We start from the raw sequence: 26,829 nt of genomic DNA on the forward strand, positions 1-26,829 counted from the left end.
TCTGATTGTGTATTTAAGCATGGCCTCTTCTTCCTGATGAATAACATTTCATAAGTCAGACAGTCCAGTTTTCCGTTGCACTTCTTCAAAACGAACAAGTTGTTGGTTAAGGTCGTCGTTGGTTTCCAGACCGTGGTCGTTCTTGCTGAATAACGGTGTTCGTCAATACGCTGACGATACCAACAATTATTCCGTTTTGAAGAAGTGTAACGGAAAACTGGACTATCTGATTTATGAAACGTTCAGACTTTACTTCCACTTTGCTGGCAATCAATTTAACATGACCAGTGTAAAACGCAGACTGCAGACTGGGGTAAAATGTGGACCGAGGGTATAATGCAGACTGCAGACTACTGACTTGAAATTCCTGAAATTCCTGAAGCATGGATACCCACGATCAAGAAACACAACAACAGGAGAACGGTACAACAGCGGACCACTGAGGGAACAGCTACTCGCCGGAACAATGGAACAATAGGAGGATCGAAATGCACCAATCACAGCCGACCTTTGTGATATAAATGATACCGTGTAATCAGTCGACCTTATCGCCTGAAGAAGACTAGCAGTAAGCAGTCGAAACGTCGCGATCTACATCTCAAGTGACTACATCGTGAGACAAACGATAATACACTTTATTATCATATATATCGTGTTAGTATATACCACACAAGTGAATAGTGCTTTTCGCGCGCTCTGATTGGTTAACTCGGAGGTGATTAGCAAGTACTATTCACCTCCGAGCAACCGGCGGGAGAGATTCTAAAATTTCCGACCGCTTGTCACTCACAAAATAACGTTTTGGTTCGCTAATTATTCAGCTTGTGTGGTATATACTAAAACAATTATTTACCTCAGTGCCGGTGAAAGTGATGGATATTTACCTGGTCGCTTCGCGGCTCGGTAAATATCCACCACTATTCACCTCCACTTCGGTGAATAATCGTTAATTATTCCATTATCGGGCATTGACCGTAAACATGATTATCCAGGCTAATGCAGTGAAAGTCTGCACTCCAGTTAGCCTGAATAGCGCTCCGGTTAGACTGAATATCACTCCCTGGATATCACTCAGCTGGTTAGGCTAATTAACCTAAATAACGCTCGGCCCCGGTTAGCCTGTTTACGGTTAGCTCTCAATGGTGGAAATGGTGACACGATTTGAAGTGAAAAAGGCTATACTCTGCTGTCTGCATCTTAATCGAATCATTAGTAAGCGGGTGGGAAAAATAAGAAGCAGGGGGAGGGGGTGAGGCGAGGGAAGGAAACGCCTGCATTCAATACTAGACATTTTACCGAATGCCCCCAGACATGCGGCGCTCCCTTGGGCCTCGAACTGTCACATGAGAACCCATGATCAATCATAGCACGCATAAAAATGCTTTCTTTTTATATGGCTTCGCACAATTGCCGCATCTGTCATTGTTCGTTTAAAAAACGAAGTTTGGAAAATAGAGATACATATGCTTGCTTAAACTGATGCAAGAAACGGACTTCTCTGTACAAATGTATAGTTTTCTCGAAGTAAAGCTACAGCCGTCTCTGAAGAAAAAACCGGACGAAGATATGACATCTGTGATATCGTGGTAAGAAGCAACGTACTGTACTTGACTTTTCTACTGAATGAACTAGCCGGGCGGCACAATTAGAGTTGCAGAATACATTTCACGAAATGTGTCAAACTTTTGCCCTCAAAAGCCAACACTCTGAGACTTATAAACATACAGTGTAACTTGCAATAGAAATGATAAGATACAAAGTGTAAGCACATGTCGAATTTTAAAAAGAGGTGTGTCAAACTCTGCCAAGCGACATGTAGATTACAGCGGCAACCTTGTAGACCTATGACCTCTAAAGATTTACAAAGGCACTGTCTAAATTAAAGGCTTCACTCTATTTAAAATTCCTACTAATGATACAACATAAAGCCGGCCCCTCATAAACACATGTGAGGCAAAGAAGGGTCGAGAGACCGAAAAGAGAGAAGGGTGGCAAAGGGTTTTTGCGTGACGCGTGATCGTCCCAAAATTAGCAGCGTGATGCATGATTGAGACCAAATTAACCGCGTGACGCGGGACAGGACATGATAACGCGATGCGTGATTTGCTATTTACAAGCACGTGATGCGTGATTTACCAATTAGATTTCCGTGATAAGTGAACGTTCTTTGAACTAGAAGGATAGCATTCATTCAAAGTAAATTGTACATAAAGTCTTAAAAAGATCATCAAATCATGGCAGATATCGATGTGACACCATTTTCTGGTCTTTTTCGTCCTTTTCTTGACCTCTGATGTGTTTGATCTTCGTGGATCTTCATGGTACTATAGGTCCAAAACACTGCGATAGGAATAAATCAATTGAAAATAGTTCAACTTTGTTCAAGGACTATGAGCTTCAGTGTTATTTTTGTCCCTTTTGTCGACCGATCATTTTTGGCAATGCATCAGACCAAGGGAATATGACACACCATATCCGAATTCGGCCTATCGTATAAAATGTCTGAACAAATTTCGTCCAAAAGGGCTGAAACAATAACACACGTCAGAGTTTGATGTCATTTTATACCGCTCGAGAAGAAAATGGTGCGAGCAAGGAGAGACGAAAAGGCGAATTCTAAGGAAATCTGTGAAGAAATATCCTTTCCCTCTTTTTTCAGAAAAATGCTGATGTCAGCATTTTGTCGAGATTTAAGGCTAAATATCTCGAAAAAATGCGTGGCTAGCCCCATTTTTCTTTACGGATTCCAGTAGCCCTTGCACAGATCTACTTTTTCCGCATGGTCCTAATCTGGCGCAAAACCTTTGTATTTAGTAAGCACCGTCCTTAAGCACTGATGAACCGCAGCTTTGCAATCCAAACTTGCACTAAATTTGACAGTTATAACGGAGAAACTTTTACTTCTTCTTTTTTGACCATTTTTTTCGACTCTCTATCTTTTTCTAAAACAACGACGGGCAAAAAATTCAATTGTGGTGGTTTAAAACTGCGATCTGTTCGGGCAGCGTGGTAGATATGCTACCGGAGAATTGCATGGCGTGACATATCAACTTCACACACGTTTTCGTTCCCAGCACACAATTTATCATTTCGGTCGGGATTTTTCCCTCTTTTTTTAAAGAAAAATTAGAGAATTGATAACAAGAGATCACCAAGGAAGACGAATCAGTGTAAATGCTCTGTTACAGCTGCACGCGCCATATTACTTCTGACGACTTGTCTCAGCGCGTGCGGTAGAGTAATTATGCGCGCGCGAAAGTTAAATTTGATACTTTTAAAAGCGGGATGACGCGTGCAGTTTTAACAGCCTATTTACTCTAATGAAGACTGCATTAGGCAGTTGAAATCGTAGGTGTGGTGCAAATAATTGGTGATAGAATATATTCAGGAGAAAAAGAAGATTTGAAGGTAAAGAGTCTCAATTATTGCAGTGCTTTTCTTCTGTATATTTTTCTGCAAATGCCTTTTACATTTTTTTTTTCGCCATCAAGACGCGATGCAAGTGTGTTATTATCAAACAAAATCCTTGCTGTGAAGAAACTTTGAAAAGTTCAACTTGCAGGACAATCCAACTGCATAAGTAAAAAGACATACTTACATCTACTGAAAGTTAAAACGATCGTAGTACAGACATAACCGCGGAGTTAGACCACATACACGAACTAGTCTCAGTTCAGTTTGAAAACCTCCGACAAAATTACAGTAATCGGGTTCTGCTTTGCTGCTTTGCAAAAAATCGCTAAAGGCTGGTTTTCACTAGCAACGGAGTTGTAGTCGGAGTCTTAATCAGAAGTGTGGAGTGATCCCTCAGTGCGATCTAGTGAAAATCAAACCGACGGAGTCGGAAGCAGAAAACCGATTCTGCTTATGACCCTATCGCTTACGATCTAGTGAGAACATTGTTGGGAGTAAGAAGGAGAAGCGGAAGAATAAACCAATCGCAATACTCGATTCCGGGCCTTCTGATTGGTTTGTTCTTCCGCTTCTGCTTCCGACTCCGACATCCAAGTTTTCACTGGATCATGAGCCACGGAGTCGTAAACGGAATCGGAAGAAATGGAAACGTTCTGATTCTTCCGACTCCGATTCCGTCGAGCTTATGACTCCGCTTGGGACTCCGATTTTCGATTTTTACTAGCTCATGAGCGCTATTATTATATGGCTCTGTCTCAAAAGGACTGGGAACTACCAAATTCACGAATTTGATTGGCGGAAATCGATATTGAAAGCGATCTAGATTTTACCATCTAAACCGGTGATGTTTTGAAGTGAAAAAGTTGTAAACTGAAATGCAAAATCATTGACTATTTTCATCTAACAATATATATTTATGGAAGTGTCAAAAAGCCAGATGAAAAAAAAATAAAGAGGATGAGCAAACTTTGGCAGAATTAAATTCAGCTCATCGCCGTTGGCAAGCAAAATGTCAGCTAGTACAAACCACTTACATGACACGAATTAAATTGTTCTTATTTGCCATATGATAAACATCTTATTAACCGAGTTAGGAGAATCTTGACCTCGGTAGTGTTTACAGACCTCACTGCGTTCGGTCTATACTCACAACCTCGGTCAAGATTCTCCCATTCAGACTTCTGCTCGGTTAATAAGAGGTAAGTACGGCCCTCGAGCTCGGTTAGTAAGAGGAATTTACGACTCCGTCGCTACTGAAAACCAGCCTTAAAGTCTAATTTTATTTGGGTGCTTTATTTTGGTTGTTACGTTTCATTGCACTAGGTTTTCTTTGAATTTTTCTTTCAATAATAGCGACTCTAATTCGATTATTTGCGGTTGTTGACAATTCGAAGTTGTAATTTAATTACGCGAAATAGAGCGTGTTTTTTTTATTATTATTATTTTTCATACAGTAGTAAGAAGCCCCAAAATATTTTTTATAACCTTGAAAGGAAAAACATTTCGACTAATCACAATCTTAATCTCAAGTGCTTCTGGGCTATACCACAGAGGAAAAATATTTTATGAAAAACTGTTCTAGAATGAGATTTTTTAACCACGCGCACTGTGAATTCCGAATTAAGTGGAAAAATCCTGGTTCCAATGCCTAATAGCGCTGCTACACAAATATCCAAAGTTACGGAGCCTGCTTCCTTTTGTAATTTTCCAAAGCGAAAATCTTCTGTTTTTACTAATGTCCGCCATTTTGTGGCCATCGGCGTCGTTTATAGTTTTTGCGAAATTTCTGGAGAATAAAAGCAGACCTGAGCAAAAAGTCATATCACATCTCAAAATTCATCATAGGGTATCTCTGAGCGAAATGTAAAGGTTTTTCATTTCTCAGTCATGTAACACATTTTTTTTTGTTTCACGCAGTCTTCGGGGGCATTCTCCCATAACACTAGTGATTTACATGAAATATATATATTCAACGGTGCCTACATTTTTTCCTATCAACAACCATTTGAAGGTTTGACTGTATTAATAGCAACCGAGACCTCGACCCAGTCCCACTCTAGTAATAACAATAACTCAGTATGTATATATGTTCTTTGTTGGTTACATTTTTCAGAAATGGCTTCTCGAAAGTGGATCGTATTGTTCGCTTTTCTCGCGCTGTTTACTTTCATGGTGGAAGCAAGATTTTCAAGTTCTTTGCCCTGTCTAGAGAAAGTGATTCAACAATTAAATGAAACTATCACCGCTCTTGAAAACTGCAGTTGTCGCGGTAAGTGACCTAATTCTCCTGTGAAAATGAAACGGAGACGAGACGAACATCGCTTTCACAAAGTTTTGCATAGAAAGGATCTCCTTGTTTTAGATAATCTTGGTATACATACGCAAGCGGGCAAATACCAGGAACTTTTACTCCAACTTTTGCCAGCGACCCAGAACAGAATCATTTGCCGGTATCGAATTTAGCTTGACGTTAAATAGAGATAAACGAAGGATATCTAACACAAAACTAGGCTTTGGCTTGTAACGTATGGTTTCGCATTTGTCTCGATAATAACCTTTTCCACGGTTAACTTTTATCATTTACAATACAGTATGATCCAACATCGTGGTAAGTCAATTTCGGGCAATTTTGTGCTTTCTGTCCGAAATTGTTTCGCGTCCATCTTGGATTTTGTTGTAATGCAAACGAGAAAAGCTAACCGTGAAAAAAGACTGTTCCAGTCAACTTAGCATTGGCGTATGTTGTGGAAAGAAAAATATGCCCTCTAAATGGCCGTCAACAAAGTAAATTTTGATACGCACTGGCAGCTAATGGCTGGTACGTTGGACTCCGGATGCAGTGGTCCAGGTTTAAGGCCTGGCCCACTGACGTGTATGTATATAAATGGGCACTGGCGAATTTAAAGCTGGGCTAGCCCTGCGAGGGATTAAAAAGAGAAGAGGGGAGGAGGAGATAGAGATACCTCCTACTCCTAGTCGCTTATTTCTACCGAAACCGAAGATAAGCGCCAGCCTGTAGTGATATACCCTTGGTGCCAGAGGATTTTTTTCGCAGCTCACTTATAGCGACTTCGACACGAAAAATAAAACCGTCTGACACTCAGGATAGTCGTGATTGGCCACTAGGTCTGAACTCAGACTTCACTTCACTTTTTCACCTAATAGAGCAGTGACTAATTAAAATCTCAAGTTGGCTAAGCAGGACCTGCGAATGCAGACGTATTTCCGGCTGTCGCTTGTCTCCGCCGAAAAATAGGGAGCTTAAGAAATGTTGACGAAGACCCCGAGGACAACACTACGTAAAAAATGAAATTATATTTTACCTTCGAATTTCGCAATTGTCTAGATCTATTCAGTACGCTTATCGGTCATATCGGTCTCAGAATTCTAAGCCAATCACAAGTTAGCTCAAATAACCCCAGAACTACCTCAAACTTCAATAGCAACGGCGGATAATGTGGATCCTACATTCAGTAAAGTTTACGATGTTTGTGGGTTTAAAAGTCTCAATGAGTATCAGAAAAACGCCCTGAAATACGTTATTGAGAAGAAGAAAGAGGTTTTTGTTAATCTGCCAACCTGATTTAATTGGAAAATCTGTTATTTTTTAAGCCTTGCCGCTGTTGTAGCGGAGCTCCTGCGCGCCGAAGGCTCGCGGAGCTCCATACCTTAGAAAATTTGGTAACCCATCGATCGAAAAAATTTTGGTTGTCACATGATTGTCCGTCCGTACGCAAGCCCAAAACCTGGAAAAATAACCAAACATTATGTTCACGCATAATGTTATTTATGTCGAGCCATGACGGTCACACAATGGTCCGTAGGTCTGGTTTGTGTCAAGTATCACCCCAGGGGAGAGAGGCGGCGTTCCCTCAAGGATAAAAGATATTTCTCTCGAGCAATTCGGCCTTCTTCCCTTGGCCCTCGTACCCTCGGTATCTCGCAAGGAAAATTTGTCAAGGAATGCGACGCAGGCCGAATAGTGGGTCCTTTTAGAACTCCCCCTTTGGCGAGCTTTCGTACCTCTCCTTTGGGCGTTGTACCCAAGAAAGACCCGTCTGAATTTCGTTTGATTCATCATTTATCCTATCCAAAAGGAAATTCTGTTAATGATGCTATTGCTGACTATTGTTCCTCTCTCAAATACGCATCCGTTAGTGATGCGATCACAGCCATTAAGGCCACCGGGGAGGGTTGTTTTCTAGCTAAAACGGACATTAAATCGGCTTTTCGTATTATACCAATTCATCCTGCAAACTATTTCTTGCTTTGTATGAAGTTCGACAATTTGTATTACTTTGATCGGTGCCTACCCATGAGGCTTTCTTCTTCATGCAACATTTTTGAAGCTTTTAGTACCGCACTGGAATGGTTGGCTACTCATCGTCTGGGTGCCTCATCTGTTTTGCACATATTAGACGATTTTTTGTTTATTGCAAAGACCAAAGACCGGTGCGAGGCCGACTTGGGCAACTTATTTCTCTATGCCATCACCTCGGAGTACCTCTAGCTCCGGAAAAAACCGTCGGCCCTGATACAGTATTGCAATTTGCAGGCATTACTCTCGATTCCGTGAGAAAAGAAGCGCGACTACCAGACGAAAAGCTTCAAAAATGCCGCATGCTCTTGCACAATTTTTATAAACGTCGCACAGTCAAGCTAAAAGAACTTCAGTCTTTAATACGCTTACTAAATTTTACTTGTCAAGTTATTGTCCCGGGCCGTGCTTTTCTTCGCCTCCTGATCGATCTTACCAAGGGCGCACGACATCCACACCATCATATCCGTTTGTGTAAAGGCTCGAAACAGGATCTCCTTTTGTGAATTCAGTTTTTAGACGAGTTCAACGGCAAATCATTTTTTCTCGACCATACATGGGAAACGTCGCATACCCTTGAACTTTATACCGATGCAGCTGGCTCAGTAGGCTTCGGGGCTGTCTTTGGTAAGAACTGGTTCGGCGGCGAATGGCCGGTTTCGTGGAAATCTTATAACATCTTAAAGCCAAAATTTCGGCGCAAATTTACCCCTGGCGCGTTGTTGACTTTTTTTCCGAAACATTTCTTACACAATCCTCTCTTGGAAAGTCCCTAACATATTGGGTACTTAATTTCTACAATTTTGGTTACGCTTGTAAGTCTTATTGGGTACTTAATTTCTACAATTTTGGTTACGCTTGTAAGTCTTATTGGGTAAAGTTTATTAAAATTTCACTAGAAAAAATATCAAAACCACACGCTAAATAATTACACGCTCATAACTGAACTTTTTTTGAGTTTCTGATTCAAGAAGAACAAATCCTCTTTCTCCTTTATGGTTAATTATTGCAATCGGAAGCTCCGCTTTTAAGGTTTTAAGGTTTTATTATTCCAAGTCGTTATTCTGATTTTTATAGCTTAGTTATTTTATTTAGTTAGTTTATTTTACTCACGTTTTAGATATTTCTACGTTTTTTATTAATTTTTATTGGTGAGATATTTTTAAACTCACTGTAAAGCACTATTGGATAGTGATAGAAATAGCGCTATATAAATACAGTATTATTATTATTATTATTATTATTATTATTATTATTATCTATATATTTTTAGAGTTATATTCGGTGTAGATTGTGCTTCTGATTTTGTCTTCCACGCATAGTTATCTCACCGGATATTGATGATAGATTTGAGGAAGAAGATGACTTGTTGGAAGAGGTATTCCTTTGTATTCATTTTCATAGTATACCTCTAGCTTAATAAAGGGATTCTAACAGAAAGTGCATTTTTTTTCGCAGATGATGAAATCCGTTCAACAGAGAGACTCTTTACAGGTAATATGTGAAGGTCAAACGGTACAGTCAGCCCATGATTCACGGCTGAATTTTCGCGGTGCCTGCAAAAAAACTGCATAAGAACGACATAAATGTATTCCTGTAATACGTCAAACACGTACAAGAGACCGTATTTTACTACATTTCCAAAAAAAAAACAAGAAGAGAGTTAACAATAACTCGCGTAGCAGAGAATTTTGACGAACTTCGTGGTGCTTGGAAAGTGGTGAAACACTGTCTTGATTGTTTGATGTATCTTCCAGATCGAAACTAAAACTAAAGATAAAACGGAGAAAAAAATCGTTAAACTTATCAAGAACAGTTATGATTGATCCTTTCTTTAAACGTGACGAGTGAGAATAAAATATGTAACACTATTTGGCATTTGCTTAACTTTTGTTATGCGAAGTATTGTGTCCCCCAAATCAAGGCAAAATTGGTCTTTTCTTTAGGTTGCAGTAAAACTTTTTGATGCTTGGATCAACCAGAATTCAAACGAATCATCCCGTTCTGGTACAAACACGACCCAGCAAGAAAAGATGAAAGAGGTTTTTCTCGCATCCACTGCCTTGGAGCAATTCATGTTGAAATTTGCACAGTATCACCTTAATCCCACAACACCTCAGATCCAGTTTAACACGACACATGCTGGTAAGTAAAATTAATTACCTTAGTTATCGAATTTTGTCCGTTTCCAATTGGTTAAAGGGCCCTAGTCAGACACACCTTGGTTTTCGTTTACACGCGAAAGCTTGGCTATTAAATTTTATTTGGAGCATGTCGATACGAAGGAAATGACTGTGAAACTACTAAAGATAATTAAACATACTTTCAGCAACACAACTCACAGTGAAGCAATAAGATTTCACCATGCAATTTCAATGATTTCGATCGCATCGAAAATTGCGGAGGCTGTATGATTAGGGTCCTTTAAAGTGATTTTAAACCTGCCAAATACTATCTTCATCAAACACAAAATAAATGAATCACGATATTTTAGAATCATTATCGGGGGCACTATAAATAAGGAAACAAATATCGTAAATTAAACTGAAAACTTGTTTGAAAATCCCAGCTTGTTGTAGCCTGACTAGCTGGCCACTTTCAAGACGTGAAGGATTTGAATTCCGGTCCACCAAACACAAATCCATCTAGAGACAGTGAGGGTGATTTGAGCCCAGGGCAAATCCATCGCCCCAACCATCAGGCCACGCAGCCTCCATATACCGTTTCTATCCACTTACAAGTAGCTTGTGGTCACGTTTGGATTCGCCATCCAACCTAGGTTGTTGTTACGAAAACTGAATTGCGTGTACACAGACCTGTCTTGACTAACCATTTACATTTTTTGTTATTTGTTTTATTTAGATTTGCAACTCAGGAAAATTTTTTATCAAAATGAGAGCGAATTTCTTCTCCAAGAAACCAAAGGACAGAACTTTGTTCAAATCCCTGCAGAAAACTTCCTCAACGGTTTGAATGATAATACAGTAGTAATTTAAATCAACAAAGGATAATGTAAAGAGCAGTGAAAATTACGAACGAGGATCATGATAGCGTTAACCTGTAATGATAGATTAGCTGGGAATTTTACTTGTCAGCTAAAAAATAACGCATTTCTTAACTCATAGCTGAGTACTGAGATATGCAAAATTTACTGGCCACTGGTAAGAAATCAGTGGGCTGAATTGTAGCTGATAGATAAGAAATCGGTGATAATTTAAGCATATGAACTGAGCACCTAAGAAGTTAGAAACTTGTTTAGTGACAATTCAACAAAGACCCGATTCTGAGAAGAACCAATTGCAAATTCGGCCTATGCAAAACTTGGCTTACAGTCACTTTTGTTATTCGTTTCAGACTTCTTTATTGTTACCAGGCATGCCGAGAAACCATTATTTGTCGAGACCACGCAATAACATGTGTTCCCTTTTTTGCAAAGCGCTAGTTTAACTTACCATGAGTGATATTCATATATCTATCTCATTGCCCCTTAATATTTTGTTATTTAAGAATACAGACAGTCTTATTTTTCTTCTCTATAATTCATAGGTTCAGTGGTGGTGGGAGTGATGTACAAAGATCTTCATCAAATCTTTCTAACAAACCACTCTGATACCCAAAACAAAAACAAAACCAGGTTCGTTGGAAAAAATGCCGGATTTTTTTGGTTTTATGTCATATTTATGTTTTTTTTATGCGTGTGAGTATGCTCATAACGTTTTCCCGTTCATGAAATATCGGTACGACCTGAGTTTGGAAGTTTGCAAACTGTATACCCTGTACCTTGTTAGTTCAGCGTTACGTTACAGTGTTTGGCGAATTGTTAAAAAATGTTAGTTCTGGAAACTCTGCTCCTAAGATTGATTCATAAAGCTTTGTAATAACTATTATTCTTTGAAAAATTGGATTTATCTTGACGGAAGAAATCGATATTTTTTTTGTTTTCCGATAAACAACTTTACGATTACGATTTGCCTCTACTAAAAGCTTTCACCCCTCTTTTCAACAGACATCTTAACACTATCATAATGTCTGCTAGAATAACCCCTCCGCCAGTGACGCTGAAAGAAAATATTACCTTGACTTTCAGGAACTTAGAGGTAAAGGTGTGTTCAAAAAACCGGTGACTACAGCGACTTTAGACTGTTTGTTAAGGCTTTTGTTGTTGTAGTTTCTGTTGTTATACGAGTGAATGTATGAAAGATCAGATATGTTCAGGCCCGCAAATGATCCCCGAACAGCAAATGATCCCCAAATTGTAGCGCAAATGATCCCGGGACCGGAACTGATTCCAAAGCAAAAGGTTCGGAATGGCGTGGACTCCATGAAAAGTCTATGGATGGATATATATTGTCTTAATTATCCTAGATGAAGAAAAGACAAGTACCTCGGGCATAGAAGCAGCAATAAAAAACGTGTAGCATATATTCTGCGCAAAATACTAAATTGACACGTGTCGACTGCATAAATTTTTCGCTTAGGAAACGCACTGCGAAAAGAAACATGAATCTTCGAAGATGCCTCTGCCATCTAATTAACCACTTAGAACTTTTCCCTGTACACTGTTCTTCCTATACTTGCGTCCTAGATAGCCACGGGCTCCCACGAAAGCGCCTAAGATTCGTTCGTGCTAGTTACCGTAGTAAAAATGTAGTCAATACACTTGGGAATTCTCAGTTGTCTCCAAATTTGAGGACATAGTAAATATCCTGTTTTATCATACATCTCAGGCCCGAACCCAATAAAGTCATTCAGGGAAGGATCTAGCTAAACTAGCAATTTCAAACACAGGATCGGATTTCGTGACGTTGGATTTAATATATCATAAACGAAAGACAGTGTTTGACCACATTTCCAAACACCGAGAAGAGAGTTAAAAATACGACGCGTAGCAGAGTATGTTTGACGAACTTCGAGGTGTTTGGAAATGTAGTCAAACACTGCCTTGAGTGTTTGATATATCTTCTCAATCGAAACTGAAACTGAGGAGAAAACGGAGAATTAAAATCGTAAAAATCTATGCTAATTAAGACTAGATATCCAACGCCGTCACGGTCATAATTTCCTTTGTTTAAACTGGATGAATTATTGCCTTTGAGAAATCACTTTTAAAGTTGTGAAATTTGCATTCAAATCGATCATACTGCACATTTTCTTGCGTTTCATATATAGTAACTGTTCTATCAAAATATTGTATTATTACTATGAAATTCAGAAAACCGTAAATACCAGAAATATTTAAGGATTATTATTGTGTAGCAAGGAAAAAGCCAATTAAGCGTGAGAAAAGTAAACCGCAAACACCAGCCGTAATAGGCCACGTTCGATATATCAATGTTCTAACATGGCTCTGAGGTTTTCAGGACAAACTTCTATGTTTGGTGGTGTTTTCCTAATATCCAAGTCTCTTTTGGAATTAAAAGACAAAGGAAACTTAAAAAAATTGCAATTTTGACCCGAAAGCCTCGGATCGATGTTAAAATACTGATATACGTGGCCTATTGGTTGTGAGTTTGAGGTTTTTTCGCGTGACCTTAACTTTATTGTGATTGGTTCAGTACCAAAATAACCTTTTGGAATCACTGAAATCCAAATGTTCACTGCCTTCTGAGTTTCACAGCAATAAAAAAGCTATTGCATAAATTTTAAATCCACTGTCCAAATTCCTGAGTCCTCGTATTTCCAGATTTTATGGCAAGGCGACCATTTCCGGTCCGGGATCATTTGCGCGCTTGTACACATACTTAATACCATATATCATAAATATCACATATATATAAAAAAACATATCTTCATGTTGTTATTATTACTTCGATTGACACATGTTTGCGTCTACATTTTTCACTTTTTGTTTGTTTTCAGGCTGCGACGTTAAAAAGAGATTGCGTCTCTTTAATCATGTCAGAAAACAAGTAAATACAAATATGCGGTAGTCATACGTTCAAGTATTCATGTATAGCGTAAATATTCGGTTGTCTCTTTCTAGCACCTCAAACAGGAGGAGTAACAAGTTTCCTATAAATTCAAGATTTCGATTTCGTTTCTTTTTGTTGTGGCCCTCTATATTCTGAAAAATAAAGTTAGGGAGTCTTGTCACGTACTATATAGAATCGGCATTACTTATGTTAGTATTTGGAATCAAAGAATGTTTTTCAAGGGGGGTGGTCTGTGTACAAAGACATGAATTTCTGGGGGGTTTCTTGATTCAAGCGATGAAAATATCACCGATGGAGGGCTTTGGTAGCCCTAGCGTATTTTAGACTCCATCGCAAGGGATGATCAATCTCTTGGCCATCTAAGTTAATTAACTGGGTATCTCATTTTTAGCTAAAGAAGATTGTAGCAGCAACCCAAACGTCCTGTTAAAGTTTTAAGCCAGTAACAACATAATTTATCATTGATATCATTGATCGCAGCCCCTTAGGTTGGTCAGAGGAAGGATGTCGTGTAAAGTCGATGGACAACTCACAAACAGAATGCAGCTGTAGTCATTTGACCCATTTCGCTGTTCTGATGCAGTTTGATGCCGATTGTGAAGATCACACCATATCTCAGGTACCACCCAAGATGCAACTTTTTCTTCAGTTCTCCGTCTTTTCTCTCCTTTCGTAGCTCACAATTTATTTCATACTTACCTAATTTTTTTATTCCATCTCAAACCTCTGGTTTGTTACTCACGCATTCGTATTCAACTGTCTGTAAAATGGTTAACACAGGGTGTAATTTGACTGTCGTATTGAAACGCCTATGTGTCAGTTATTTGATTATCTCTCATTTTCTAATGCATGTGAAATTATGGGAACTAGAATAGAAAATACTGGAAAATCCGAAGTCATACATGGGCATATCAGTACTGAGCTCATCCAGGGCTAGTGATGGTTTTTGAAAATTTCGCTCGTCTTTCTTTGTTAGTTATATTTCAATTTATATCGAGTGTTCCTTAGACAAAAATAAGACAATGTTTCAAAGATGAGCAAACTTTAGATGGTCAACTTTCTGTTCCTGATATATATTTATCAGCTAAAGTGATGGTACTTAGATAAATCACGATCATGTCTGTACTTTGGGAATTATAAATTTTAGGGGCTTTTTAATTATTTACTGATTTTTGACGACAATCATGTGCATCAATGTTTTTCTTTTTTTCTTTTTTTTTTTTTTTTTTTTTTTCGTGTTTATATTACGCAGACAGACCATATGGCTCTGGAAATTCTGGCATACCTGGGTCTGGCTCTTTCTTTGATTGGAATCGGCCTAACAATTCTCGGCTACGTTTTTCTCACGTAGGTATATTTCATATGTTTTAACCATTTCGGTAACATCTGGATAATTTTCTTTCTGGATAATCTTGAAGAGCACAGCTGCTTCCCGCGCCCACTATTTTAGTTGGCGAAAGCGCCAGAAGGGTAGAGGTCCTTCCTCGTTCTAAGAATGGAGTCACGATCACTTTTTACATTAACTGCAGAAATTCTGCGCGCTGATCGGCTACTTTTCATTGTCAATAAGCAAGACAGACGCATAATTTTATAATTTATACAATGTTGACGCAGCGTGCGAGAGCGAGATATTTGACAATTTGTTATTGTAAAAGACAAATTGACGTCAGTTTTTCGCGCGTCTGTCCTGCTATTAGAGACTTTTAGATCCCCATTTACCGCAAACAGTAAACGGCTAGGGGTCACGTGACCAAAGCCAGACGTGTCGACTCGCGTTTCGAACGTCAAGAGGGTTTTTTTGGTGGGTTTTTGCGTAAGTCATTTACCTTAAGCGTTATTTCCTGAATTTTATTTTATACCACGCGCAAATGCCGAAATCAAATAAAGTAACACTTTGTCTACAACTTGGTTGTAATTATTAGGCAAATAAACAATTACTTAGCCTTCTGTTGTTGTTTGTAGAAAGGATCTGATCCCAAGAAGAAATCAAATATGGAAGCTGCTTAAGTTGAATGCGTGTTTTATGACGCTTTATTTTTTTAGAAAGCTACACATGCTAGAAAACCTACAATTTTTTGTTCTATATTTTTAGGCGTAGTTTTGACAATTTCCAATGCATTCAGTTGACAGGATGGTTTCTACTCTCTCTCCAGGTTACTCCGATCTAAATCGGCTAACGTCCGAACGGCAAATGTCTAACCTCAAACCGCAGTTAGACGTTTGCGGTAAATGTGGACCTTAAGGTCTCTATTGACAATGAATTTCGCCATAACAGAGTCAAAGTTAGTCTGAGGATCCCTTCGACGATGTTATAACGAAATTCATGATCGATAACAGGGAAGACGCGTAAAAACTGACGTCAGTTTGTTAAATTACAATTCGCTGCTCCCAAATGAAAGCGAAAGTCCCGCCTCCAAAGTTATGACGCGCGATCTGTAAAGCTCTAGTTAGCACTTCTCCGTAATTACCTTACAGCTAGAGCTCATTTATGATAGCCAAATAAGATCGACATATTTTGACTTTTAAAACATTGACTAAAACTCCATTTGTTTAATTATTGAATTATTTTTAATTAGAGATATGGAGGGACCTTTATCACAGATCCGAGTGAGTCTTGTGGCTTCCCTTGGTGCAGGGCAAATTGTATTTCTTGCTGGAATTGGTGCAACTGAAAACAAGGTAAAACGTGTGAAGGTATGCCGGGGATAAAGAACCAGATTCAGTTGCCAATCCGAACAAGATCTAGATGAACCAGTATAGCTGTACCCACAGCTATAACTCGTGTTTAAGTGGCACTCTAGTAGCATTTTATAATTATTTTATTATTTTTTTGAGCAACACATCTGTGAGTAACAATACTCATGGGTCCTGCCGTTTTGCTAGCTATTCGCAGCCCCCCACCCCCATCCCCCTCCACCAAAAACTCTTCCGCACCCATTTAAATTATCCTGCCAGGAACTGGATCCGGAATTTTTTGAGTCGTGGCCATGGCTACCGCGCCACTTAACGCACTAATTCCTGTTTGTGGTATCTATTATAGGTGCTAAGGCGCTTATTGTTCAACGAAAAATTTCGATAGGAATGTCCGAAAATAGAATGGAAAGTCATTTTCCAGTGATTACACCGTCCGCATACGAAATAGCTTTTAGTTAGTTACATGCAACCTGTATGGCATTTACTATCTCCTCTAATTGGTAACTAGCTTATGTTTTGTCTAGGGAGCATGTATTACAGTAGCAGCTCTTGTGCAGTACTTCCTCATGGCCGCTTTCTGTTGGATGCTCGTCGAGGGAATCTACCTTTACTTGTTTATTGTTCAAGTTTACAACGTTAGTAACAAGCTGAAAATTTGCCACGCTGTGTCATGGGGTAGGCCTAGTAATACGTTAATTACAAACTAGTCAAACTGAAATGAGGTCAATTTTAAACAGTTGCACTGATATTGTATTGTTATGCATGTACAGATTATTAGGTTATTCTGCAATATCCACTTGTTTCGGAATGCTTTAATTGATTAAATGGCTTATCGCCAGGTGTTCTTAACTTTCATGGCAAGCAAAAGTTTTAAAACTTTCGTTTGCTTTAAATTCTGTATTTAAACGTGCGAACGACATGAAACGATTTCGAATTGACTCGTTTAGCTTTCGAAGTGCGTCAGTTATTTCAAGCTGTTCCTCGTGAATAGAGATCATTTCCCAAACCTGTCAGACACACACCGTAAAGAAATGATAAATATCTTACTAGCCTCGTCTTCTCGGTCAGTATGAGGTGTATATACCACTTGTAAAACAGCGGATTACAGTGTTGGTTTTCTCTGAGTCTATAAAATGAAAACCAGAGAGGTAGTGGAAGAGGTCCTTGCTCTTGCCAGCACTGATAGATTTGTTACATTAGTTTTCCACATAAGCGATCATTGACGTGGTCTTACGAAAGCATTTAAGGTGATTCCTCTGTATTGCATTGCGCATCCCTACTGCGCACGATTTTCGCGTCATTGGCGCGCGTACATTAGTGCGTGCGCGTACCAAACGTAAGAGGTTTCTTTCAAGCTAAGTTCGACAGCGAAATAAATGCTCGTCTTCTCTTAAACGAGCACCGTGACCCCCACGTTTTAATACAGGAATCTAAATTACACAAAGTTATCTACAATATATCTGGATTTGAAAAAAGAGTTTAAAATTCTACTTAAAAATATTTTGATTTTAACGCTGTAGAGAGCACGTCTTTAGGTAGTGCCGGAATTTGGGTTTGGAGTATAATCGTAATTCTTGTTTAACTAACACGGTTTAAAATGTAACTTTAGGGTTTATTTTGTGTAACTTTTCTACTAAATTATTAATCCAATAAGTGCTTTTCTTGGAATTTCTAGCGCCCCGTTTCTGCTAACTAAGGTTAACTAATGACAACCTCGTCGTTCGCAAAGTTGCTGTAAAGGTCATCCATGTTGTGCCAAAACAAGTACGGTGACCCCTGTTTTTTATTGCATTTTTCTAATATACATAACATGATTGACAACTGGACGAAGTTTAATAAATTTCGTAATACTCCTTTTTAAGTGGAATCACCGTAAACTGCTTTTCGTGTTTGTGTTTTTTCATTTTATTTTCATGTTGTTGTTGATGTTGTATTATTTTTATCGGCAGGTTTCCCTGCCCTCGTTGTGGCCTTATCACTGAGTATCGCGGCAGGAAAAGATGGGGTCGAGACTTTTGTCAGCGAGGAATAGTAAGAATTCTAGTAAATTGCAAATCTCATTCAGGGTTTTCACTTATGTAAAAACAAATGAACTTCCCTTCTGTTTCTGTAGCCGAAAACGTCCAAGTGATACCAAAATCAGTTTAATTACTTAATGTGTCCACCTTAATTTGAAACGTTACCGAGGGCTGAGAAGAACCCTTGACTTAAAAATGACACTATTACAGCAATTCTGCTACATAATTTATCACAGAAGAGCTAAAATTATGACTGAGTACCTTTGCTCGCGCACCAAATGTTATAAAACACCAAGATAAAAATTTAAAGTAAGTTGATCAAAGGAAAACAAATTGTAATCGGGTTTAAAGCGATTTTTTCCAAGACACGACGAGAAAATTTCAAACATCTCAAACTTGTGCATGCATAACCCATTTTATCTTATAAAAACTATGAAATACCAGGTGAGCTTTCGCGCGAAATCATGATATCTTCACACGTGAAAATAACAAGTTCTCTTCACATGTAAATACGAAATTTCTCTTCTCGATGAGAAATTTCGTATCTCCGCACAGCCATGTAATATCCTCTATATATCACCCTTTTTATGGCTTCAGTGCGTTTACAAAGCAAAACTAGTGCATTATAGTTAGGTCTCAATCAATGAATATATGTCTCTTGGGTTTTTATTCGTCGAAGTAACACTCACCATAGCGAATCTTAATTAAGTATTAGTTACTAGGGCACTATTAGTTAATAGGCCCACTTTTACCCTAGATTCCTTTCGCGCTTCGGTACAGTTGGTCGTTTGCCTAACACAAGCAATGGTTTAAAATTTAAGTTACTCAACTGCTTGAATAGTTTTCTTTCGGGTACACGAAGACATCATATACAAATTTATTGGGGTCTTAGTCAGTGGCGGATCTAAAGGAGGGGCACTCCCCCCCCCCCCCCCTCCCCCTTATTTTGGGTAAAAATAATCACAGAAGGAAGAAAAGTCGACGGGGCTAGCAACCCTCCCCTCTCCCCACTGTTGGTTAGGGCAGAGCATGCAGGATGAAACTCGACTAAGACAAGGCGTTAAAAGCTCCATTTTGTTCTATTTATTCAAGCTGCTGGATGTCTTCTGCTAACAATCTGATCTGGATATTTATCGTGTTTGTTGTGCTGATTGAACTGGTAAGTCAAGTCTAATTCATATAGACATGGCGTTTAATTTAATACGAAATCATAATCTTATTTGCACCACTGTCTAAAATAACCTTTTAATTTATATACAGAAATGAGTTGCTTGGAATAATACTTCGTGGATCAAAAGGCTATTACAAAGCTCCCAATTGCAAGCAACTTTGAGCCACCCGACGCCAATATTATAGGAGCTTGATATCAGACAATTAACTCTAGTCATTTTCACTGCCAAAATAAACAGCCAATAATTTCCTTTTAGGGATATGGAACATAACATAAGGCAAAGAGACTGAACTATTTTGAGCTGGATGGGGATTAGGAATGTTACAATGAAGATAACAGTAATGATGATGATAATGACGATAACTTAACTACGAGGAGGACAAGGACGATGACGATGATGATGATTGACAAAATATAAAAATGTGATTATTGTTTGTTCTCCTTTTTTCAAGTCGAACGTACTGATCCTCGCTCGAGTTGTCAAGGAGATGACAAGCATGCAACAAGCCAAGGATAGCAAGACGGAACAAATAAGGTAGCAGTCAACGTTTTTGAGTTAAAATAGATTGTTAGCCTCATGTAGTCTCGCTGAATATGGACGAGGCTTTAATCTTTAGCCTTCCGTTCTCAATAATCTGGCGTTGATGGTCACGATCGAAAACGCTCTCCAGATGTAACACGCCGAGTCCGCTTTCAAACTATATCGGATTCAGTATAACCAAGGAGAAGTTACACTTGCACAGCGATCACAAGTAACAGTCATCATACTGACTCACTATAGTCAAGTTGGTCGTACGCGTACAAAGTACTTGTCAGACCATAAATTACTTTAACTAAAATACGTCTTCTTTATTTGCAGACTCGGTATAAAAGCTTGTGTGTTATTGGTTCCGCTGTTGGGGTTTACGTGGTTGTTTGGTCTTCTGTCGCCACTTCATAAAGCATTCGCCTACATTTTCACGATCTTCAACACAACTCAGGTCATTGTTAACCACAGCTCTCTGTTTTGCTCTAGCGTAGTTAATAGAAGGAAATGGTTGGGAAACCTGGCAAAGTTCTTTGTGGTATTTTTTGTTTGCTATTTTGGGGACTTACCCTGCACAAAACCTGGCAAAATACAATCAATAAGCATAAAACAAAAGATGTGCATGCAGGGTCAGTTGCCTTCCAACATAAATCTTAGCCTGTTTGTTTGCTTCTTTCATTTTTACTGGCCTCCTCAACCATTTCCCTCTATTAACTATGGCTCTGGTAACCATTTTTGTCATTTATCCAACAGGGTTTCTTTATTTTTCTTCTTCACTGTGTAAGAAACACCGAGGTAAGAAAAATTTCAGCTGTTTCATATTGACCTATATTTTTCAGCCTAGTAGAAGAGAAAACTAAACTAAAGACATCTGAAATATTGAACTCAGGTTGTCATCCATCTCCAACGAAAACAGTTGTGAGGGATAGTGACGTTTTTTCCTTAGCCTTGGTGGCTGTTACAATGAACTTCTCAATTGAGGATGGAGAAATAGAAAAACATAACTTTTTTTAACTACTTGAGCGTCTTTGAACCTTTGCGAGTGTTTCGCAAGAAATCTAACTTTCTTTGCCTCTCTGTGGCTTTCAGCTTTTATCAATCCAGTGTGCGTTTCCTTCGTTTTCTATACACATTTTCTACACGTTTCTTCTTTATTGTCGCATTTTTTAAAAATTGTCTTGTAAAAACCCCTTGTGGAAATTTAAACCATTCACACAGTCTCAAACGTGTTTGCAGATCAGGGATCGCTTCAAAAGAAAGATCCATGGGATTTTTCCAGTTATTGATGATAGGGCCAGTTCTAAAAGAAGCTCTGGGATAAAATATAGTACAATCGGAAACGCCTCGTTGAAGAAGATTGAAGTTAAATCGTCTAACAAAAACAGCAAGTTAGATGATAGTACAAGCGGAAACGCTTCGCTAAAGAAGATTGAAGTTAAACCGTTTAACAGAAACAGCAAGTTAGATGATTGTACAGGTAGTAATGCCTCGCTAAAGAAGATTGAAGTTAATCCGTCTAACAGAAACAGCAAGTTAGATGATAGTACGGAAGGTAATGCCTGGCTAAAGAATATTGAAGTTAATCCGTCTAACAGAAACACCAAGTTAGATGATAGTACGGGTGGTAATGCTCCACTAAAGAAGATTAAGGGATTATTTATTTACTATTCTAAATATTTTAAATAGTCGTTCTTTGTTTTGTAAGTATGGTAATTTTTAGTTATTTTAGATATTGTTATATAATTATTTTTACTTTGGTTATCTTTCACTTGCTTGTATATTTTTTCTAAGTTTGTAAAACGCCATGAACTTAGGACCTTATATAAATACTATAATGAACTTATAAACGTATATTAATACGATGTATTATTATTATTGTAATCATTATCATTATCATTATCATCATTATTAGTGATAGTAATTGGACCGGGTGGAGTACAGTTCAGGAGGTAATCGCTTGAGTAATTTCAAAATCGGACGAGCGCGAAGCGCGTAGCCGATTCGAAATTACGAGCACGATCACTCCCTCGATTGTACGATACGATGTCCAATTACTAATTAATCGTATCTATGACAAGTTTCGGAATTACATAATGTCTTTTGAGAACTTCTTTTGAGCGAAAACGTCTGTGGAAAGCGTGCGAAGGAAGCCGTTAAAGCGCGCGTAATCGACGTGCGAGTCACGCGGGTATCCAATTACAGGTACCCAATTACAAAAAGTTCAAATCGGATACCTATAATTGGACACTCACGTGATCGCGCGCCGGTTACCTGACAAATAGACGCCTGAAGAACCAATCACGATGGAGAATTTTGCTATAGATTCGATTACTATTCTTATTAAAGTTAAACCGTCTAACAGAAACAGCAAGTTACATGATAGTACAGGTGGTAATGCCTCGCTAAAGAAGGTTGAAGTTAATCCGTCTATCAGAAACAGCAAGTTAGATGATAGGGAAGGTGTAATGCTTCGCTAAAGAAGACACCTACGGTCGTATTTGGCCCTAAGGGGCTTAAGGTCCTACATGTTTCCATTTTGTCGTTAAGGTTACAACTAACTTAACAATTGAGTCAGATTATACCAGAATGTATTTCCTTATTAGTTACTAAAGTTCTTTTTCACTATTGGCCCAAATTAAGTAAAAATTAACTCGATTTTTATGTTGATTATTATAATCTAAATAGTTTGGTTTCAATTTGACCGCCAGGCTAGGTTTTCGAGCCAACACGAAACCATTGTGGTCCTATACGAAGAGCCCATCTGTCCTTTTTGGATGAAAGAAACTCTCATCTCTGAAGGGCCTCCTTTTCTATTCGTGTACAAACGTGCGTGGGAAGACTGGGAACGGAGAAATTTATGTAATCCGCCAGTGACAGAAGGAGCCAATCCGTTCTTCTAAAAACGAATGTTTCAGTTTCCTATCAGATTGTTAATTTCAAAATAGCCCGAAACTTTCAACGAACAAATTCTTACCACATTCAACCTCAATCCCCAAGCTTTTCGCTTAATTAGTAAACCAATCCACTGAAGAAGAGACCAGCCCTAGAATTACGATAATAACCGCTGCTCCAGAGTATGTTTTCAGCAGGAGCCATAATCGGGGACGGAGACCGTAAGCGCGCGCCATTTCTAGTATTGGGGTTGTCCCCATGATATGGGACAATAATTCTATTTTTAGAACAAATTGCGCCATCGCCTGCGGCACACGCGCGTACATGCTGCGAGGATTTTTGCGGATGTCGCGCGGGGGAAATGGCGTCCGAAATTCCCGAAATTTTTCATGTTTTTGGCCCAGAACTCAACGCGTTTACGTCTGTTGGAATTTTGCTTAAGTATTTTCGTCGTAAGCTTCTCCAGTTTGAGTGAAGTAAGACAGTGTCGAATTTAGATATGTTCCGTACACAGCAAAAAACTAGCTGGAAATATTTGATATAGCAGAGCTTCAGGACTTCATAGTTTCCTAGCTAGCTCCTCTTGCCACACGCTTCCGAGGAATTTGTCAATCTATCGCGACCGAAAAGTAAAACAAAATAATTGCTAGTTTGAGTTTCGCTTGAATTGTAAGCAACGCTTGACGTTTCATCAAGGCCCAATAACTTTACGTCCGTAGATACTGCTCAGTTTTACTTGTGTAAAAATCCAGTAAATTCTCTGTTGTCGTTGAATGAGAGCGCCCGCCGATGCGTGTTTTGTACAGTTAGTAAACATGACAAATTGTACTTCTGCCGCACTTTCGTGTGAAAGCGTACATCGAACTCAAACAATAACTCTATAGTTTTAAGTTATGTTTAAGATTGATAAATGTTTGAGAACATATTAAAAGCTAAGCTGAAAATATGTGAATAAAGCAGAAATAATCAGCAAAGTTACGATGACGCTTTCTTTAATCAACTTGGAATGACGATTTCAATTTTGTTGATCGAGTTATCAAAACTCCTTGTCTATTTTCATTTTCACAGTGTAAAACTTCACTATGCTTATGTTGAAGAAACACACATGATGTTAGTAGCCTTTTTTGTGTTCGTGAAATTTGTTGCAGCATCTCAGCACAAAAGATAACGAAAGAAATCTTTGTCAAGATTTGTTGACAATTGAAAACACCGACTCGGACTTGAAAGTGCACGAGCCGCACTATGCAAATGAGCTAAATGCACGCGTCAGACTTTCCTTTCAAAAACTTTTGCAAACTCACCAAACAAGCAGAAACAATAAGAAACCATCAAAACAGGTTTGTTTATGATTAACCATTGTCTGAGAAAGTCATAAATTAACTCGATACCAGAGTAGAGAGTTTTCTTGCTGCATTCTTAAGTCACAACAAACGCAAAAACATACGCGTATGCTTACAACTAGCGTGAGCAGGTCTTATTATTCATTCCAAGCAAGAGATTGAAGTCTTGTTTTCGACCCTGAAAAACCCACCTTTTCCGTTAGCTCAGAGCATAAAACTACATATAAGCGCCCTGGTTCGTATTCCCTGCCTTATTCCCTGCCATTGCTGTGAAAAACACGCAAGAGAATCTCTCAACTCTCACCATTTGATCACGCAATGTCACAACATCCACGCGAGAGCCCCCGACATGTGCGTGAATCCGCGCGGATACAATTTGTTCTAAAAATAGAAAAATTGTCCCATATCATAGGTGTGCGCGAATCCCGAGACTTACGGTCTCCGTCCCCGATTATGGCTCCTGGTTTTCAGTTATTTTATATCTGTATAGTCTGATGTTCTGACGCACCAGAAAATCTTTCAGATACGAAATCGCTTCCCAGTCAGGAGCCATAATCGGGGACGGAGACCGTAAGTCTTGGGATCCACGCGCACCTATGATATGGGACAATTTTTCTATTTTTAGAAAAAATTGCGCCATCCTGACGTCATATATCCGCGCGGATCCACGCACATGTCGGGGGCTCTCGCGTGGATGTTGTCGCGTTGCGTGATCAAATGGTGAGAGTTGAGAGACCTTGAGGGATTATCTTGCGTATTTTTCACAGCGATGGCAGAGAATAAGGCAGGGAATACGAACCAGGGCGCCTATATGTAGTTTTATGCTCTGAGCCAACGGAAAAGGTGGGTTTTTCAGGGTCGAAAACAAGACTTCAATCTCGCGCTGGGAATGAATAATAAGGTCTGGTCGCGCTAGTTGTAAGCATACGCGTATGTTTTTGCGTTTGTTCTGACTTAAGAATATAGCAAGAAAACTCTCTACTCTGGTATCGAGTTAATTTGTGAGTTTCTCAGACAATGGTTAATCATAACCAAAACCTGTTTTGATGGTTTCTTATTGTTTCTGCTTGTTTGGTGAGTTTGCAAAAGTTTTTGAAAGGAAAGTCTGACGCGTACAATTAGCTCATTTGCATAGTGCAGTACGTGCACTTTCAAGTCCGAGTCGGTGTTTTTAATTGTCAACAAATCTTGACAAAGATTTCTTTCGTTATCTTTTGTGCTGAGATGCTGCAACAAATTTCACGAACGCAAAAAATGCTACTAACATCATGTGGGTTTCTTCAACATAAGCATAGTGAAGTTTTACACTGCGAAAATGAAAATAAAAAAGGAGTTTTGATAACTCGATCAACAAAATCGAAATCGTTATTCGAAGTTGATTAAAGAAAGCGTCAACGTAACTTTGCTGATTATTTCTGCTTTATTCACATATTTTCAGCTTAGCTTTTAATATGTTCTCAAACATTTATCAATCTTAAACATATTAAAAAACCATAGAATTATTGTTTGAGTTCGATGTACGTTTTCACACGAAAGTGCGGCGCAAGTACAATTTGTCATGTTTACTGACTGTACAAAACAAGCATCGGCGGGCGCTCTCATTCATCGACAACGGAGAATTTGGTGGAGTTTTACACGAATAAAACTGAGCAGTGTCTACGGACGTAAAGTTATTGGGCCTTGATGAAACAGCAAGCGTTGCTTACAATTCAGCCGAAACTCAAACTGACCAAACTAGCAATTATTTTGTTTTACTTTTCAGTCGCGATAGACTGGCAAATTGCTCGCAAGCGTGTGGCAAGAGGAGCTAGGAAACTATGAAGTCCTAAAGCTCTGCTATATCTAAATATATCCAGCTAGTTTTTTGCTGTGTCATGGAAAAGCTGTTAATCTTCAACATATGTGAAATTTAAAGTGGAGTAATGTACAGTTCATGTAAAAGAAGCATCCGTCGGAACACAACTTGGTCAGCGATATATATAAGCTTGAAGCGGAACATACCTAAATTCGACACTGTCTTACTTCACTCAAACTGGAGCAGCTTACGACGAAAATAGTAAAGAAAAATTCCAACAGACGTAAACGCGTTGAGTTCTGGGCCAAAAACATGAAAAATTTCGGAATTTCGGACGCCATTTCCCCCGCGCGACATCCGCAAAAATCCTCGCAGCATGTACGCGCGTGTGCCGCAGGCGATGGCGCAATTTGTTCTAAAAATAGAATTATTGTCCCATATCATGGGGACAACCCCAATACTAGAAATAGCGCGCGCTTGCGGTCTCCGTCCCCGATTATGGCTCCTGTTCCCAGTATATAAGTTTAAGTCTGCATACATAGCAAGTGGCCCATCAGGTCGTCACTTATCTCCAGTTTCTGTCAGGTAAGTTTCTGTAGCATATAGCGACTAGGAGTATTTTTACCCTCCCCTGGTTGCGATGCTTGTCCACTGCAGGGTTAGCCTCATGCAACATTATGTTCGCTGGTACTCGTTTGTACACCAGTGTAGAGGTGTCTTGCCCAAGG

At 39.0% G+C, this 26,829-nt stretch overlaps 1 protein-coding gene across 1 annotated transcript; it reads left to right on the top strand.

Moving 5' to 3' along the window:
- The first annotated feature begins 7,213 nt into the window (after positions 1–7,213).
- On the top strand, positions 7,214–22,551 carry LOC110055748 (adhesion G protein-coupled receptor L4-like). Its single transcript, XM_089272222.1, has 20 exons — positions 7,214–7,567; positions 8,245–8,359; positions 9,055–9,110; positions 9,191–9,226; positions 9,679–9,877; positions 10,595–10,699; positions 11,279–11,366; positions 11,739–11,829; positions 13,592–13,641; positions 14,146–14,284; positions 14,918–15,012; positions 16,242–16,344; positions 16,884–17,034; positions 18,309–18,390; positions 19,470–19,536; positions 20,001–20,083; positions 20,408–20,528; positions 20,828–20,869; positions 21,311–21,726; positions 22,422–22,551. The coding sequence occupies exons 1-20, from the start codon at positions 7,214–7,216 to the stop codon at positions 22,549–22,551; spliced, it is 2,523 nt and encodes an 840-aa protein (XP_089128348.1).
- Positions 22,552–26,829: the final 4,278 nt, after the last annotated feature.

The sequence above is a fragment of the Orbicella faveolata genome, unplaced genomic scaffold (assembly GCF_042242905.1).
Source record: "Orbicella faveolata isolate gen_17 unplaced genomic scaffold, um_ofav_v1 contig_34, whole genome shotgun sequence".
Classification (NCBI taxonomy): Eukaryota; Metazoa; Cnidaria; class Anthozoa; order Scleractinia; family Merulinidae; genus Orbicella; species Orbicella faveolata.

What these genes read in the sequence shown, in the direction of transcription:
- LOC110055748 (XM_089272222.1), top strand. Translation starts at nt 7,214, where the DNA reads ATGACGGTCACACAATGGTCCGTAGGTCTGGTTTGTGTCAAGTATCAC. An exon ending in AGGCTTCGGGGCTGTCTTTG is followed by an intron (nt 8,360 to 9,054) that starts GTAAGAACTGGT and finishes TTCCACGCATAG; the next exon opens with TTATCTCACCGGATATTGAT. An exon ending in TTGTTGTGCTGATTGAACTG is followed by an intron (nt 19,537 to 20,000) that starts GTAAGTCAAGTC and finishes CCTTTTTTCAAG; the next exon opens with TCGAACGTACTGATCCTCGC.